This window comes from Pteropus medius, unplaced genomic scaffold (genome assembly GCF_902729225.1).
Source record: "Pteropus medius unplaced genomic scaffold, Ma_sr-lr_union100, whole genome shotgun sequence".
Taxonomy (NCBI): Eukaryota; Metazoa; Chordata; class Mammalia; order Chiroptera; family Pteropodidae; genus Pteropus; species Pteropus medius.
The window spans coordinates 4,502,348-4,521,770 of record NW_024352784.1 but is presented as its reverse complement, the minus strand read 5'-3'; the positions used below and the strand labels follow the sequence as shown (position 1 = coordinate 4,521,770).

General features: G+C 36.0%; 1 protein-coding gene across 1 annotated transcript in view; it reads left to right on the top strand.

Moving 5' to 3' along the window:
- PGM2L1 (phosphoglucomutase 2 like 1) overlaps positions 1 to 7,265 on the top strand; it is a 51,916-nt gene extending 44,651 nt beyond the window's left edge. Inside the window, exon 14 of the mRNA XM_039848037.1 lies at positions 1,577 to 7,265. Within this exon, the coding sequence (XP_039703971.1) occupies positions 1,577 to 1,679 (103 nt within the window). The 3' untranslated portion in view covers positions 1,680 to 7,265. The remainder of the gene's footprint in view (positions 1 to 1,576) is intronic.
- Positions 7,266 to 19,423: the final 12,158 nt, after the last annotated feature.

Genomic DNA, 19,423 nt, shown 5'->3' with positions numbered 1-19,423 from the left:
AATTTTAGAACATTTTCATCACCTCTAAAGGAAACCCCAGACCCAATAGCAGTCACTTCCCATTCCCTTCCCTCCCAGTCCTAGGCAACCACCAATCTACTATCAGTCGTTATTGATTTGCTGCTTATTCTGAACATGTCATATAAATGGAATCGTATGCGATGTGGTCCTTTGTGACTGGCATCTTTTAATTAGCATAATGTTTTCAAGGTTAATCCATGTTGTAGCATGAATCAATACTTAATTCTTTTTTAAAAAATTTTTGTTTTCATGGCTCAATAATATTCTATTGTATGGATATTCCACATTTTTAAATCCATTTATCAGGTGATGGACATTTCGGCTATTTGCATAGTGGTGCTACAAACATTTGTGAACAAGTTTTTGTGTGGACCTATGTTTTCATTTCACTTGGGGATATATCTAGGGGTAGAATTGCTGGGTTACATGGTAGTTCTATGTTTAACCTTTTGAGGAACTGCCAGACTATTTTCCAAAGCAGCTATATATCATTCGAGAATTTAATTTTAAAATGTTAGTGAATTTATATTCCTGGGAAAACTCTCTAAGCTTCAACTATTATGTGATGAACATAAAGAAATGATCAACAAATAATTTGTTTATTACCAAATATTCATTTTCTATATCTAATGTGATTTGACTTAATCTGCCAAATTTATTTCCTTCTAAGAGTATGAACTGTGACTAAATTAACTTGACCTTAATAAAAATATTTAAAGGCTATTTAAACTTATTGAAAGTAGTGCCTCCTATAATGTTGTCATTGATCAATATATTTTTGCGAAGGAGATTGTTTGGAACTGCCTTCAGAGCCTAATGTATATTATTTTTTATGTCCCTAAATCTTTGCATTTAAGAGTAGATTTTATTTCCTTTAGGGAGTAAAAAAAGCAGTGTCTAAAGTAAACCAAATTGGGTAATGCTATATTTGGTTAAAAATATATTTGGTTTAAAATGATTATTGAAGTAATAAAAACTAATTTGTTGGGTAGTATGTAAAATGACTGTGAAGGCAGTTTAAAAGAGGTTTTCCTAGAAATGTTTTGGGCAGTAGCAGCTTTACAAGGGATGGCTTTGAAGGGCATACTTGTAAGTGCACATTTATTTTTTTAAACATCTCATTCTTTTAGTCATACTCCCCTCTGCTACCTGAAAGATAGGCTGTATCATCCCATAATATCTGTACAGGCCATTTTCTTCAAAAGTATTTTGGGAAGCCATTCTCTCTTAACATCTGGTATCTCTGTCCTAAGCCATTAAGTCACCTGTCCCAGGAGAAATCTTTATCTATACTATATATAACTCATCCATGTACCATGAACCAAGGCTCTCCTCTTAATGCAGCTCAACTTCAATTAGTAATATTGATGTTTTCTTTGTTTGTGATACCCCACACTTTGGTCTTGTTTTGTTTTAACTGAGTGAATTTCTCTTTCGTTTGCCAATTATTTAATTATCCCATCAGGTATATGCCTTCTTAAACAATTATAACAATTAAAGAAATTTTAAGGCTATGAAAATCAAGAATTTCAAAACTCTTGATCTTTTTCCTTAGTGACACTACCTTATTAGAAGAGGAATTGAAGAAACTCATTGAAGCTCTGATTGAAAATTTTCTTGAGCCCAGTAAAAATGGATTGATCTGGCGTTCTGTTTAGTGGACACCAGTACCTCATTACCTTGTGCTGGCGAATGGAACAGGACAACCAAGAACTCCATGCATTGAATTTGTGTTAGCATTCTCTATCATCTGTCCGAGTATCTTTTTCCTTTTATCTTCTTTCTTTTTAGTTGGCTGAGTAAACAAACTGTATAAATTTGAAATGAAAAGGTCTGGAGAGAAATGATTCAAATTTTTTCATGGTTTTGAACAAAAGTCATTACATTAAAAGTATTATGGTAACATGTAGTTCTTCCTTTAACAGAAACAGAACAATACAAAACTGAGTTTTCTTATTAAAGTGTGAATAAGCTTAGTTCAATATTCTTGTAATTGTGTATAGCATGGTTTTAAAAAAAAGGCAGATAAATGCTATATAATTGTAGAGTTAAGGAAGTTAATGTATGAAATTGACAAGAAAATGGCACTGCTCTCAGAATATTGTGGAAAAGTGTCATTGTTTCATCATAGCTATTAACTTACAAATTAGAGTATTTGAAATAGGGTATTTAGCATTTCCAGCTTAGAACAAATGTACAATATGTGATTTTCAGTTCCTCTGTTTCAGGTGCTCTTGGTGCAGTGTAAGTTTATTGTATGTATTTAAAATCCCCACATTTACTGAACATAAAACAATAGTGGCAACACTCCTAGTGGCTTTGTTATTGTCGAATTTCTCAGTGCCTTCTCAGGGTATGGTGTGAATTGAAACAGCATTTCTGCATCAAATATAATTTAATCAGTTAATTTCAGACAGTTAAGGAAAATCTTCCAAACTACATAGGTGCTTCTCCTCCATATTAAATAGGTTTGCTGACTTTAAAATCTTATGAATGTAAATAAAAACCTTCATAAAAGTAGGCTCAGTGTAACTGTAGTTAAGGATCTTTATGTTAGAATTAAGTGTCAATTATCATAGCCTTTAAATAAAGAAAAAAATCTGAACTGACAAAAGAGCTCTGAATTTGTTTAAAAATCTGACATTTGAATTACATTTTTATAAGTAGACTTATTCCTTTATCGGGTAAAGTAATACCAATTTTACTAAGAAATAAAACATTCAGTTTTAGGTGTTATGAAACACTAAAATTAAATGTTTTAATACTAAAGCCCAGTTTATCCTAACATCTTGTTGGCTTCTGTAGAATTTCTGATCACAAGAGTACTATTTATCTTTTGTAATATGGAAAAAAATATTAGAAGGTCACTTTGGTTGATTCTGCAGTCTTCCAAAAAAAAAAAAAAAATGAGAAGCTCTGTTTAATCTTCTTGAAGTGTATCCTGTCATACAGAGCTCACAGAAAACTTGAACACATGTGGTATAGCTGCAAGATAACAATAACAAGACCAGGGTATGATCATACTAAACAAATTGCTTATGGGAGATAATGGGTATTAGAGAATTTCCTAAAAAATATAATAATAACAATAATAATAATAATACTATAAAATTTGAACTGATTAGGATATTTTTTAAATCATGGTTTGGTTTGTTGGAGCTATCAGCTAACATTTGGTTGAACCCATATAATCCAAATATAATTTTCAAATTATTGTATTGCCACTATTGTTAACTTGTTCTTTCCTTACTTTCTTGTAGCTGGATGTTTTATGACCGTAGATAATAGACAGCTGGCTAAACGTAGAGCACCATATTTCTGAATGAGTTTTTTTCCAAAGGCTTTGCACTCAAGAAGTTATGTATAGAATTTTTGTTTTATTTGCTTTTAGGAATGTAGACTGTAATTTAGGAAATGACCTATATTCTAAAAAGTGTTATGAACAATGCTGTATATATAGAAAATATGTATATTTGGTTTTAGTGTCTGTGTTTCAGCGACTGCAGAATAGAGTGGAACTAAAATGATAGAATAGCCCATTCATAATTACTAAAGCCACACTGATTGTCATTTTATTACATAGAGAACAGTTTTGTTTGAATGCTTTAATATAATGCAACATTTAAGTCATCTTAATAAAGGTGAAAATTTATTAAAGCTTAGATTCTCATCTCAAAAATTTTAAAATCCAAAGTTGAAATTAACAAAATTTTACAAATGTTCCCGAAAGATATAAATTGAGGTAATTATTTGATTCTAGCTAAGCTCTCAAGTCTATCTGAGCATGATATTTAACATGAACTGACATAGTGAGTGTATACTTGCCTAAGAGTAAATTCAAGTGAACCAAGAGAGACAGGAGTGCTGGCCAGTAGGTCTCAGCCTTGGGCTCTGCATTGTTTATCTTTTTCTTTACGAACAATATCACGGAGATTAATGCATTCTCACTGAGTATGTATCTCAAAACTGGGATTTTTCTAGGGCTTTGGGGAAAAGAAAAGAATTAGTGGGGCAAGATCAAAGCATAGGTTGCAAATAAACAGTAATGATAAACAATAGAAAGGTTGCTAAGGTGGCATAGAAAGTGCTTCTTGCGAAGAACAAACTTACCACCCTAAATATAGGGAAAAAACTGACTGTGGGCAAGTTGTTTATTTGTGTTTATTTGTTGTGATGTTGAGCAAATAGTGAACCTTTTGTTTTCCTTTATTAGTGACCACTACAGAGACCAAGTTTTAAGAGATGAGAAAAAGTATCCCCCTTACTGATTCAGTTCCTGCAAGGATGTTGAGTCTTAGGATCAGATGGGAACTGGGGAGGGGATATAGCAGAAATAAAAAGGAATAAAATATAGATTGGGAAATGAACCTCTGAGAAAAAGTTCAAAGAATTAAGATCATTTAACACTGGGGAGGAGAAAGCTGTTGAGATAGTTTAATAAGTTTTAAGTTGTTGAGTTTTTTTATTGAAGGACTTAAAGTAAGAAGTAATATGAAAACCTGTTCACCATGTCCAGTGAGGTTAAAATAAGAGGGACTAAAGATCTTTAAAAAAAAAAAAAGCAACATGAAAAGTTTATTATTTAAGAACTTGGGCAGCAATCATTAGAAGCCTTCTATTTGAATTTTATTTTTAAGAGAATAAAAATTTTAAATATTAAGGGATATACTATATGGCTTTTACAAGTTCCTTCCAAACTTTTTTTTAAAAAAAAACTCAGGTTGGAACAAAGATGTCATAAAGAGCACTGAAAGTAACATTCGAATTTCACTCCATATTTAGAAGAATTTAGTTCACAAGACAGTTTTTGTATATGTTGAGTGATAGATAAGTATGAATGCAGTGAATAAAGACCTGCTTAGATGTTATTTTTAATTTAACCTGGCAAATTGAGACTTGAACAAAATGTTGTTCATTTTGAAGAATGTATAGCTTTATAGGATATTTGAGGGATTTGTTTTAAAGTATTGTTACTTGGATGTAGTAACTTCAGCAGACAGAGAGGTTCTAAGATTGGATACTGTGGAATATCTTTATATAGGAAATAGAACTATTTCTTAAGCAGATTGCTTCTGGAATTGACGCAACAAAGATATTAGCTGGAGTTTAATGGAGAAATTGTTCTATGAACTGCTGCTATCGGTATTTCTTTCAGATCTTTTCCATTGTTGTTTATGATGCTTGAAAAATCTAGATTCTGCTTGGATAAATTTTATCGTATGCCTTTTTCTCTCTACCTCCCTCTCCCTATATGCCCTTCCACATTTTGTTACTGTGAAATGCTATTGCCCTATTACCTCACTGACAAGAAATCTTAACTGTATCTTTCAGAATGCTTTAAACTTATTCATAAACTAAGTTGGTTTATAGACTTTTGGTTATTTTCTTATTGCGAGAATATTTAAGACATTGTAAGAAGTAATTTAAAATCTATTTCATAACTTTTTTTTTTATCTGTCTGGATACTATATGTTAATTTATTATGGCCTTTTACAATTCACTTGTTTTCTGAGATGGCTCTGGAAACTGATGAGGAAAGAGTCATACTAACCAAAATGAATGTAAATTGATCTAGCATTTTATTTTCTGTTTCCTTGTACTTTGGGCATCCAAAGCACAAAATTTGAAGAAATATTTTTTCATATTTGTCCCTCTAAGTATCTTACCATAGCCATAAGGATTCTAAGTGGGAAGAAGAGAATTTCTCATCTGACTCTACACAGCATGACTTTATTTCTAGTTGGAAATAAAGTTAGCGTTGACCATTGATTACTTTAGAATATTCCTCACACTATTATATTCATTATGGCATCTATTCTCTTTATTAATTAAAGACTATGTACTTTATAAAGAGAACATACAATGAGTAAAGTGATGAAGATAAGAGCAAAGCGACATAGCTAAAGTTTGCTTCTCAAATTTTTTCACCAGCATGACCCTAAAGCACAGGAGCACGAATGTGTAGGGGAAGGGGCCTGAGAGCAAAATCAGAAGCAGCCTCAGAAATTTTACCACTCGTGAAATTTCGTGTTCTATCTTAAGGATGTAAGCGAATTTTGCATTCTCCATAATAAAACTGTCGTAATACAAAATGATTCCTTCAATCTTCACCATAACTGGTGCTGCTGCGTGATAACTAGTGTTTATCACGTGGCCTCTTAGTTTTCTCCCCCAACCTCCCCTCTTCAAGTGCTGCATATTCCTGAGGGTTCACACACTGATTCTCACATGAGAAATAGAAACATAAAACATATCTAGGGGATTCCTTGCTCTTTAAAAGTTGAGCTTTGAAAGTATTAATGTCAAGTTAAACTGACCTGAAACAGTTATGTTACCACCAAACTTTATATAATATAGTCAGAGGTGTTGGCCTGTTTGTTCTCTTTAATTTGTTGGCATTCCTTGACTAAGAAGGAGCACCCAGCTCTCAGTTCCCTGAGAGCAGGGATCATGATTTATTATTTTTCATATTTACACCACCTAGTATAGTAACTGTTATATAGAGTGCTTAATTACTGATAATAGTAATGAAGAGATTTTATTTTAAAGAAGCAAATAGTTTTAGAAACAATCAAAAATATTAATTTTTAAATTCAGCTTTTAAAACAATTCTCATTACTGAAATTTATAATAAATCATGTTTATTAAGCACATACGCCCTTAAATATTCAGTTTCTTTGGAGAAAGCAGAGCATATTCCCATTCGGAAATTGTGTGTAATGCCTCGTATTTTACACTCAAAGCAAGGGGTTGGCCAAAAAGGCTAGAGAGATGTTTGTGTAGATTTAATATCACTAGTAAAAGTACCATTTTGAGCCTACTAGTGCTACCTTCCAAGTGAGTCACAACTGATTTGATATTATTTGGTATATTTTTGTCCTTTGTTATAATTCAGCATATTATTTTAAAAGAGCCACTCAAGCAAAGGTCTGCATTTATATATATGGTGAGGCTTTCTTATATAGGCTAAAATAAATTCTTTGTATACGTCATTGAATATGCCAGATAAAATATATGCGGTTAAGAATGAATTCTTTTTCTGACTGTGTAGCAGTAGTTCAAAAATGTGCCCTTGTTTTAACAGTTTCTGTCAACATCTTCCCATTTTTTCCCCATGAGAACACCAAGGTGTATCATAAGTGTACTGCCTGTAAGAATTTGCACTTTAAGTATTTGTGTGTGGATTTCTTGTGGTTTTAGCCAAATGAAGTGTTATCAGTAATAAATAAACTGGTGTCTTTATAGGCATGAGTTTCTGTGTAATTTTTATAAAGTTTGCTATCCAAACTGGATATGTTTTTGAAATATATGCATGGCATACCTTAAAATCTCCTTTTAGCCAAACAAATATTCTAGCTCATTATGCAATAAATATTCCTTGATTGGTTCATCAGAAATCCCAGAAGAAAGAGTTAATATTAAAGTTCTTTCCATCTTAGTTTCCTCTTTCCTTCAATTGACCTAATTCGTCTGCCCACATTAGCATCTGCTAACTTATTATTGTTCATAGCACATAAATAAGTAACCAAATAAATTTTAGTATTATTGTCTCCATAGTCTCCATGAGTGTAGCTTTTTCACTACTTTAACACTGCCTAGAACAAAGCATGGCACAGAGCAGGTGCCTAGTAAATATTTATTTAATGAATGAACTCATGTTTCTGCCTACAGAAAACACTAAATTCTTGATTCTGTGTATGTGCAGAGTTACACATGATGAGAAATATGCAGTAGCAATAGTATCAGCTTTAGAGATTTATAAACCCATTAATTAATGCCTCACCCAGGCATCACCTACTTCTTGGGGCCTCTGGGTCATCTCTACTCATGTCCTGCTGAAATCTTGAGCTCAGCATTTTCCTCCTGCCTTTCCTTAGTGGCCCCATGTCCTCCTGGTTTGAAGCCTCCACGTTATCTTTGATTTCACTTGCCACTGTATGTGTGCTGTTTGATAATTCTTTAATAGTCTCTGAGGGTAAGGGCAAGGCCATCAGCCTGAAACCCACCTAAACAGGGACCAGGAAGCTAATTCAACCTAAAATAATAGGACTGTTATCTTCCCCAAAGGAGAATTGTTGATGTATATATAAATGGAGGAGGAATTACAATAAAAATTTGTTTTATTCACCATTCTTCCCTGTCCTCCCTAAACTAACAATTCCTCATTTCTGATTGTGATGGGACTATTCTCTTGTTTATGATTAATTCCCTCTGGTTCTAATAATTAAATGGTCTAACCTTGTATATAATTTGCATTAAATTAAGTCTTTGACCTATATGCTTCTGCTTCATTCATTTATATTATAAATATTTATTCACCTGGAAATGCATAGGTACCAAGGGCACCCCAGAGGGCTAATAAGTGGAAAAAAAAACATGGCAACCATGTCATTGCTAGAACAGCCTGTTCAGGACACCTTTCTCACTGCCCCTGCACCACCAGGTGAATCACCTTTATTTATTCTCATGTCTTTGAATTCAAAGCACCTGGAGAGAAGCCCCAGTAGGCTGGACTTTTGTCATATGCTGCCTCCTAGCTGGAACTAGAGGCTGATAAGGGAAGGATTTGACCCCCTCAGCTTCCTTCTGAATGGTAGTGGGTCGCAGGCCACTGCAGTTAACCCTTTCATCAAGGCACAGTGGGCGAGAATTAATTTACCAATCAGGAAATTATGTTGCAGACAAGAGGGACAAACATCTGCTACAGTGCTGGAGCAGAGAATTGGAGAATAAGTAAAAGCTAAGCAAAGGAAGAGGGGAGGATATCGTAAGCATAGAGCACAGCATGAATGTGCAGAGAACCGTAAGTGGTTTGGTATTGTTTGGGGTAGGGATGTAAGTGGAGAAGGGTCAGAGGGCCCTGAGTGCTATGCTGTGGAGCTTAGACTTTAATCGGCAGGTGATGAAGGTCATGAAATGATTGAAGCAAAAGATATCTAGGAGATGATGGTGAGGGTGTGGGAGACGGTATGAGAGAATCCAGCACTGGAAAGAACCTTAAAAAACATCTTTTCTAACTCTCATCATTTTCTACAGTATAACTACCAAATGAGGATATATATATATATATATATATATATATATATATATATATATATATATATATATATATATATAATCTTCAGTGACAACCTGCCAAGACAAGTTGCTCTCTTTAAAAGAAAGGCCAGTTGAGAGCTCTTTCCTGTGTTCAGCTGAAATTAGCTTCCGGCAGCTCCTACCCTTTGGCTGCACTTGGAAACTCAGTGTTACACAAAAGTCCATTTCCTTTTCACTCAAAATATTTTCCCTCAGTCTAAATATGCATAATTCAGCGGCTGTTTCTTGTGTGACCAGTTTTAGGTCCCTCTCACCTTCCTGATCACCCTGTGGATAGTTTTCAAAGAGCTGGATTCAGAATTCATATAATGCCCTAGAAAAAGGGGTACCAGCCCAGAGTGGAAAAAGGTGGGATTCTTACGTGACTTGTGGGCAGCACAACAGACATGGCAGGGAGGAGGCTCTTCCTGCAGCTTGTTCCTTGACACCACTTCAAGAACAACTCCTCCTTTAACCCTCAACTCAAGCATCGCCCCTTCCAAAAGTCTTTCCTACCTGTCTCCCTACCCCTACTCCACCAACCAAGCAGGGCAGCCTCCACCCCGCAGTTCTACTGCCATAGCTCTCTTTGCCAGTCTCTGTGATAGTACTTCCCCCACCATGAGGGTATGATCTGTTTGTGTGCTGGACTCTCCCAGTCAATTGTGAGCTCCCAAAGGCTGAAATTGGCTGACTCAATGCAGTACCCCCAGCGTCCAAAAGCAAGCCAAGCAGATAATAAGTTCTCAGAAAAAAAAAAAAAAAAGATTCAGCTGAAGTGAACTAAATTGGAATTTGAGCTGTTTTTTTTGAAGGCAAGTAGACTGAATAAGCAAAGGGGAGGGGGCGCACATGGTATATGAATAAATTCAGTTCAAAGCAAAGGCAATATATGAGTGAAGACTGGGAAATAGAAGTACTAGAGAGTTGATAGAGGGCTTACAGCCAGACATTGGCTGCAGCAAAGTCATAAGCTAAAGGGAAAATAACCTGACAAGCTAAATAAGGAAAGCTGAAGTAGGGGAAAGGTAAGTGAGATTTGGGCAGGGAACAAGGGCAGAATTTGTGTAATGTAGTGTAAGATGCAAAGAATAAAACGCTTTTATACCTACCACCCAGAGAAAGAAATGGAAGTTTTACCAATATATTTTAAACTCCCTGTGTGCTCCTCCTAACCAAACATTTATTTCTCACCTGGACTATGCAGGCCTTTCTACCTCTGGTCTTGCCATCTCAACTCTGTTCTACCCACTGTAGTCAGAATGATCTTTAAAGAACACATTATTCCTCTGCTTAAAACTGTTCAGTTGCTTCCCCCTGACCTTAGGATAAAATTCGAACTTCATTTGGCTCCAGTTTACATTTCATGCCTTGTTTTTTGCCATCCATCTTTCAATGTGCCATGATTTTCTCAAAACTGAGTTTTGAGTTTTGGCCAAAGAAAGCATTTCATAGCTCCACGCACCTCCTCCTCCATGGCATACAACCCTATTGTTATTGGCTGTTTACTTGTCTGTCTCCAGTACTTGACTATAAGGGCTCTGGGGGCAGGGTCACCATCTGGTCCTCTTGCTATATCCCTGAGTGCCAAACACAGCAGCTGGCACCATGGATGCTCAGTCATGATTGAATCAATATGTGAAAGAACGAATTCTAAACCATGGGGACAAAGAGAACCTCCACAAAAAGCTCTTAATCTAGGTGGAGAACATATATACATTGATAAATTAATCTCTCTGCTAAACCAATAGCAAATATGTGACAACAATGGTAGATTTCAGTTGGCTTCTGAGGTCCACCAGGGGGCACTAAGGGAATGCTTCAGATTTCTCCTAAAAAATCATGTTTTTTTCTTGAAAAGACCCTACCTACTTTGAATGAAATGTGATTTTCAACCGTGGTGGTTGTTTGTTTTGTGTTTAAATAAACTTCCTGTTTAGTCCACTCAAGAGTAAGAAAGCTGAGCCATCTGTGAATTTGAAAGACTGAAGTAACCCCTGTTGGTGTCCACTTTACACTTGTAGTAATTCTTCGACTTGAAATCATCTTCAACTTGGAATCAAGAGCTTTCAAAAACAGGATTTAATTTATCTTCCACATCAACTATTGGAATCCAGAATAGGAATTTCTATTATTATTTTCTTCTTAAAGATGACAACTCTAGGGGTCAAGAGGAGAAGTAATTTTCCTAAGGAATTGCAGCTGGTAAATACCTAAGCAGGGACTTGAATCTGTCGTCCAAATTCAAATACATTCATTCACCAAAAATCGAATGAGTTCCAGGCTCTGTAAAAGATGTTAGAGATACAAAGACATACCCTCCAAATTTAATGTTTTAGAAACAAAGACCATCAAAGTTGGAGCGAACTTTGGAAAAAACCTAATGAAGTGTTCTCAACTTAGATATGCTTTAAGAATCACCTCAAGAGCCTGTTAAAATGCAGATTCCTGGACCTTATCTACATTTTGGTTCAATGCATCTGGGTGGGGCTCTGGAATTTGAAATCTGAATTTTTCTTTTTTAAAATTATATATTAAATAAAATTATTGGGGTAGTATTGCTTAATAAAATCAAATAGATTTCAAGTGTACAATTCAATAATATGTCATATGTATATTGCATTGTGTGTTCACCACTCAAAGTTAAATTTCCTTCCATCTGGTAACCACCAATCCACTGTTTCTGTCCACGAGTCTGTTTGTTGCTTTCAGTTTTATATCCCACATATGAGTGAAATCATATGGTTCTCGACTTTTTCCGTCTGATTTATTTCACTTAACATGATAATCTCAAGATCCATTCATGTTGTCACAAATGGCAGTAGTTCATCTTTTCTTATGGCTGAGTAGTATTCCATTGTTTATATGTAGCACATCTTCTTTATCCAATCATCTATTGAAGGATACTTCAGTTGTTTTCATGTCTTGGCCACTGTGAATAATGCTACTATGAACATTGGGGTGCATATATCTTTGTAAATAAATGTTTTCAAGTTCTTTTGGGTAAATACCTAAAGAGGGATTGCTGGATCATATGGTAATTCAATTCTTAGTTTTTTGAGGAAACTCCACACTCTTTTCCATAATGGTTGTACCAATTTGCATTCCCACAAGCAATGTATGAGGGTTCCTTTTTCTCCACAACCTCTCCAATACTTGTTTTTGCTTGTCCTGTTGATGATAGCCATTCTAACAGGTGTGAGGTGGTATCTCATTGTGGTTTTAATTTGCATTTCTCTAATAGCTAGTGAAGTTGAGCATCTTTTCATATGTCTGTTAGCCATTTGTATGTCTTTTTGAGAGAAATGCCTATTTTTGAATTGGCTTGTTTGTTTTTTTGTTGTTATTGAGTTATATGAGTTCTTTGTGTATTTTGGATATTAGGCCCTTAACAGAGGCATTGTTTGCAAATATATTCTCCCATCTGGATGGTTCTCTCTTTACCTTGTTGATGATTTCTTTTGCTGAGCAGAAGCTTTTTAGCTTGATGTAATCCCATTCATTTATTTTTACTTTTACTTCCATTGCCTTTGAGGTGAAATTCACAAAATTTTCTCTGAGTGCAAGGTCCATGAGTTTAGTTCCTATGTTTTCTTCTATGCAATTTATTGTTTCAGGTCTTGTATTCAGGTCCTTGATCCTTTTTGAGTTAATTTTGGTGTGTGGTGATAGACAACAGTCTAGTTTCATTCTTTTGCATGTGGCTTTCCAGTTTTCCCAGCACCATTTATTAAAGAGGCTTTCCTTTCTCCACTGTTTGTTTTTGGCTCCTTTGTCAAAAATTATTTGCCTGTATATACTGGGGTTTACTTCTGGACTCTCGATTCTGTTCCACTGGTCCGTGTGTCTGTTTTTTTGCCAATACCATGCTGGTTTGATTATTGCCACTTTGTAGTATAATTTGAAGTCCCTTCTTCTTTTTTCTCAGGATGGCTTTGGCTATTTGGGGTCTTTTGTGATTTCATACAAATCTGATGATTTTTTTGTTCTATTTCTTTAAGAAATGCCAATGGGATTTCGATGGGGATTGCATTAAATCTGTATAATGCTTTAGGTAATAAGGTTCTTTTAACTATGTTGATTTCTTCCAATCTAAGAACATAGAATATCTTTCCACTTCTTTGTGTCTTCAATTTATTTTAATAGTGTCTTATAGTTTTCAGTGTATAGGTCCTTCACATGTTTCATTAGGTTTATTCCTAGATATTTTATTCTTTTTGTTGCAATCGCAAAAGGAATTATTTCTTTCATTTCTTTTTCTGAAAATTCATTGTTAGGAATGCTATGGATTTTTGTACATTGATTTTGCATCTGAAACTTTATTTATTAATTATTTTTATAGTTTTTTAGTGGGGTCTTTTATTTTCTATATAGAGAATCATGTCATGTGCTAAAAGTGACAGTTTTACTTTTTCATTCTCTATTTGGATAACTTTAATTTCTCTTGCTTGATTGCTCTAGAATCTGAATTTTTCATAAGAACATCCACTTTTGATTCTGATGCTGATGGACCGTGGACCACACTCTTAGGAACATTGATCCATTAGTTGAACCCTTTCCTAATGTAGAGGAGTAAACTGAGGAAAAGTGAGTGGAAGTAGGTCCCCCAGGAACTCTCCTTGATTGTAGTAAGGTAGGCTGACCCAGGAACAGATAATGAGCAACCTAAAGTAATGATGCAATGGAAAAAGCCCTCAATTGGGAGTTGGAGGCCCTGGATTTAATTTCAGGCTTTACCATCTTCCAGTTGAATCACTTGACCTCATGAACTACAGTTTTCTAAACTGTAAAATGCATCAGAAAAATACATACCTAATAGGCTTATTATGAGGGGAAAAGCAGGTAAATATTATAATAGATTTGGCAGAGGACTAGCACATAGAGGACCCTTAATAAAGAGATTGATTAATGGGATTGTTTTGAATGCTCTTTCTACTTCATTTATTCTATTTTTAAAAACGAGTACCTATTCTTATCAGGCATTGTACTTGCAGTCCTGCCTACATGAAACTTATAATCTAGTGGAACAGATAACAATTAATTCTAGAAATAAGGAATTATAACTGTAATAAATGCTACCTAGGGAAAATATAGGGGGTGTTTTGAAGAATATGGGGACTCAAATCTAGTCTACAGACAAATAAAATGTTCTTGAGGAAATGACTCAAAGGATAAGTAGGAGTTAGTCAGAAATTACACATGAATCAGGAAAGAGGTTGGCAGGAGCAGGAAATGAAAAGGCCAAAGGCCAGTGTATCTGGTGTGGAGTGAGCAGGGGAGAGTGACATGACATAATGCCGAGGATAATTGTTATTTCTGGAAAAGCCTTTCTTTTTTTCTGAATTGATATTTATTTGAAAATCTTGATCTTTTCCTCAATGCTTTTTATTTCTATTTTTTTTTCTGTTTTTGCACAAAAAGCCTAACAATAACCATAACATTTCTTCAAAACTACAGTACATTTGTTGGTTGTTGACATTCAGAAATAGGGATTGTCTATTAATACAGTTTAAAAAAAAAAAAAAAAACCTTAAATACCAAATAAGAACATAAATTGAACGCTTGCAAACTTAGCCATGCTTGAAAAATATCTATTCTGTTGCCACATAATTATTTGTACTTGTAGCATAATTTAGTTAAATATTAGTTTGGTTTTAGTTAAACTTGAAATCCTGTTGTTTAGACTTCAAAAATTCTTCTCTGATGCATAATTGAAACAAATCATTATAGTGTAGAAAGTTCTTGCTGTAGGAAGATATCTTTTTACCCAATGAATGCAGCTATAAAACTTGAACGGAATGCATGGAGGAGGCCTTGAAGGAATCTCAAAAGTAAATGATAAAAAGTAGACTGAGGAAAAAGACTAGAATTGGAAGTAACACTGAACAGGCAGTGAGTTTCCTCTTTTCAGTAGCCCCAGTCTCAGAAGTGGGCCCCCACATGAGGACTGGGAAAGCTGCAGGAGAAATGCTCTAGTTCTGTCTCCAGGATAGGGAAAGATGACTCCCCACATCAAGTGAAAGGACATCCCATGTTTTCCTGTCTTTGTTCTCTGTTCTCTTGTACCCCCTCCCCCAACCCAGGTCAATCCTGTGGCAGAGGCTTTAATGGCTCTGTTTGCCTAAAACTTTGAGTTATCATTGAAACCATATCAAACAATACTGTAATTTTTGCTTTTGACAATCCCAGCGGGGGGTGGGGGGGGGCAAACCTCCACTGATTTTTTTCTTCCTCTATTTTCCTACTACTTGGTCCCAGATGTGTGTAATCATGAGAAGTACATAGCAAAGTAGGGTCATCGAAGCCCAGGTTTTTGTCCTGAGTACCAGATAATGGAGTTTCAGAGAACTAGAAAGTATTAGAGAGCCTGTAGAGAGGGAATGAATCCAAGAGAGCAACCCTGTAATCCCTGACCTCACGCCTGAGCTGCGCATGCATGAATCTGATGCTAAATAGCATACAATACACTTGAGTTCTGAGATATGAAATAGACCAGATCCACAATTGTCCACTGGGTGGCACACAACTGGGACAGATCTGAACAGCATTGCAAAAGATTTGAAAATTGAGCTAACATTGGAATTACAACCACAGAAGGCGAGTCAGTATTTCTGAATCCTAACTGGGTCAACTGCATGCTAAAACAAAAATGTTAAGATTTTCCATAAGATTTAAACAATATCTAGACACTTATAATATCCAAAATGTCTAGTACTTAATCCAAAATTAATCAGCATACAAAGAACCAGGAAAATCTCAATTAGTGTGAGAAAAGATAGTATGTTAAGGAAGAGATGAAGCAAATGTTGAAATTGTTGAAGACAATTATAAAATGTTCCAGGAAGGGTAACAATCTTGAAATGAATGGAAAAGTAGAAAGTATCGACAAAGAAATAGAAGATTGAGGAACCCAATGGAAATGTTAGAACTGAAAGTACAATAACCAAAACAAACAAACAAAAAAACTTACTGATGGACTCAATAGCAGAATAGACCTGACAGAGGAAAGGGTCAGTAATTTAAAGATGAATTCATAGAAATTATCTAATCTGAACAGAGAGAAAAAAAGATTTGAAAAAAAATGAACAAGGATTAATGACCTGTAAGGCAGTACCTAATTTATGCCATCAGAATTCCAGAAGATTTTTAAAAAGAAATATTTGAGGAAATAATATATGAATATTTTTCAGATTTGACAAAATACATAAACCTATAGATCCAAGAAGTTCAGTGAATCCCCAATAGGATAAATTCAAAGAAGCCCATGCCCACATTATAATGGAATCTCTGAAAAATAAAAACAAAGACAGAATTCCTGAAACCAACCAGAGAAAATGACACATCGCTTATAGCGGAATAATGATTTGAATGTGGATTTCTCATCAGAAACCATGGAGGCCACTTTTAAATCACCGAAAGAAAAGAGCTATTAACTTAGTGAAAATACGTTTCAAAAATAAAATTAAAATAAAGATATTCTCAGATAAAAGAAAATTAAAAGAATTTGTTACCTGCAGATTTGATGTAAAAGAATTGCTAAAGGAATTGAATCAGTAATCGAAAACCATCCCACAAAGAAAAGCCCAGGCATAAATGGCTTCAATGGCAAATTCCACCAAATGTTTAAAGAGTTAACTTCAATCCTTTACAAATTCTTCCAAAATATAGATGGGGAAGGAACACTTCCCAATTCATTCTGTGTCTCTAGTACTATCTTGATGCCAAAATCAGACAAAGACATCACTACAAAAACCCCTTGTTAATATTAGCAAACTGAATTCAGCAACATATGAACAAAATTTATTTCAGGAATGCAATGTTGGCTCAACGAACAAAAATCAATTATTATAGCACATTGTATTAAGATAATAAAAGATAGACAGTTCTGGTCAAGATGGTGGAGAAGGTAAACCTCTTGTTTGCCTCCTCACACAACTGTATCAAAATTACAACTAAACTATAGAAACCATCTTTGAGAATTGCCTGAAGTCTAGCTGAACAGAAGTCCACAACTAAGGACATACAGAAGAAACCACGTCAAGACTGGTAGAAAGGGTGGAAATGCAGAACAGGATGGTCCAACATCCATGTGTGGTGGTTAAAAATTGGGAGGGATATCTCTGCTGCAGAAGTTCCCCGTGAGGAGCAAGGGGTCCCAGCCCTACACCAAGCTCCCCAGCCCAGGGTTCTGGTGCCAGGAAGAGAGGGCACCACAACTTCTGACTGTGAAAATCAGCAGAGATTGTGGCTGAGTGAGACAGAGGGCCACTGGAGTTTCAAGCGTTTCTCTTGAAGGGCCCATGCATGGACTTACTGCTGACAAACTCACCAATTCTGAACTGGGGAAGTGGCTCGAGGGGCATTGCAGACATGTGGGGAGGAACTGAATTGTCTGGCTTCAGGGTGAGGGCTGGTGGGGCAGCTTTCTCCTAGACAGAAGTGCTGGCAGAAGCCATTTTTCCTCTGTTGAGCCCTCTACTCACCCAGCTTGTAGACACAGGTAGCAGCCATATCTGAGTCTCCATCAACCTTACTAACACTGTCCTCCACGACCTGGTGATTCTCTAAAACCTGCCTCACCCAACTTTTGGGTCCACTCAAGCCACTTCCAGGGGCTTTTCCACATAAATGGCCTGTCTTGGCTCATGCTACAGACTTTCCTACAATCTCTCAAAGATTCACAAACTCCAAACAAACAGCATCTAGCTTCGGTGTGCCCCGCACCTCTTGATAAGCAGCCCCAAGCCTGGGACTAGTGGCAGCCGGCCTCCATTTGCAGCTTAGCCTCTCCCAGGCACCTCCAAGCCCAGCACAGGTGGCAACCATCTAGAGATCACTTTGTAGTTCACACCAAGTGGCCTCAGGCAAGGCATAGGCAGCAATTGACCTTGGCCTGCAACAGAGCTCCTCTCAAGAGACCCCAGATCCAACACATCTAGTGGCCAGCCTCAGACCACATCAGAACACCACCCAACCACCTCTACAAATGACACACCCAGAGGGCAAACTTGGCAGGCACCAGAGCCCCATTAAAGTAAGTCCTGCTCCATAGGTTCAGCCCCTTCACAACAGTTCCTCTACTGCAGTCATGGCCAGTCCTCACAACCGGTCAGCCTAAGGGTCAATCCCTTCCATTGATGTGCAAAGAGCAACCAAGGCTTAACTACAACAGGTGGACACATACAATCCACCCAAGGGACCCACCTAGAGCACCTGTCTTAGGTGACCAGGGAGATTGTACCACTGAGCCTCACAGGACACCTACTACATAAGGCCATTTTAAGACCAAGAGACATAGCTGCTCTACCTAATACATAGAAACAAGCACAGGAAGGCAGCCAAAATGAGGAGACAAAAAGTATGTCCCAAATGAAAGAACAAAACAAAGCTCCAGAAAAGAAGTAAACAAAATGGAGACAAACAGTCTACTAGATGCAGCGTTCAAAACACTGGTTATTAGGATGCTCAGCGATCTCAGTGAGAACTTCAACAAAGAGATAGGAAACATAAAAATGGAGCTAGAGAATATTAAAAAGAACCAGTCAAAAATGAAGAATACAATAACTGAAATGAAAAATACATCAGAGGGAATTAACAGTAGATTAGATGAAGTAGAAAATCAAATCAGCAATATGGAAGAGAAGATAGCAGAAAACAGCAGCAACAAGAAAAAAAGAGTCCAAATAAATGAGTATTGTTTAAGGGGACTCGGGGACAATGTCAAGCGTACCAACTTTCACATCATAAGGGCACCAGAAGGAGAAGAGAGAGAGCAAGGAATTGAAAACCTATTTGAAGAAATAATGATGGAAAACTTCCCTAACTTGGTGAAGAAAATAAACATACAATCCCAGTAAGTGCAGCAGGTCTCAAACAAGACAAACCCAAAGAGGCCCACACCAAGACACATTATAATTAAAATGGCAAAGGTTAAAGGCAAAGAGAGAATCTTAAAAGCAGCAAGAGAAAAGCAGTTAGTTACCTACAAGGGAACTCACATAAGACTGTCAGCTAATTTCTCATAAGAAACTGCAGACCTGAAGGGATTGGCACGAAATGATCAAAGATGTGAATAGCAAGGACCTACAATCAAGTTGACTCTATCCAGCAAAGCTGTCATTTAGAATTGAAGGACAGATAAAGATCTTCCCAGACAAGAAAAAGCTAAATGAATTCATCACCACCAAACCGGTATTATAGGAAATGTTGGAGGACTTCTTTAAGAGGAAGGAAAAAATAAGATAAAAAATATAAATAATGTCAATAACTACATATCTATCAATGATTACTTTATTATTATTATTTTATTATTTATTATTATTTA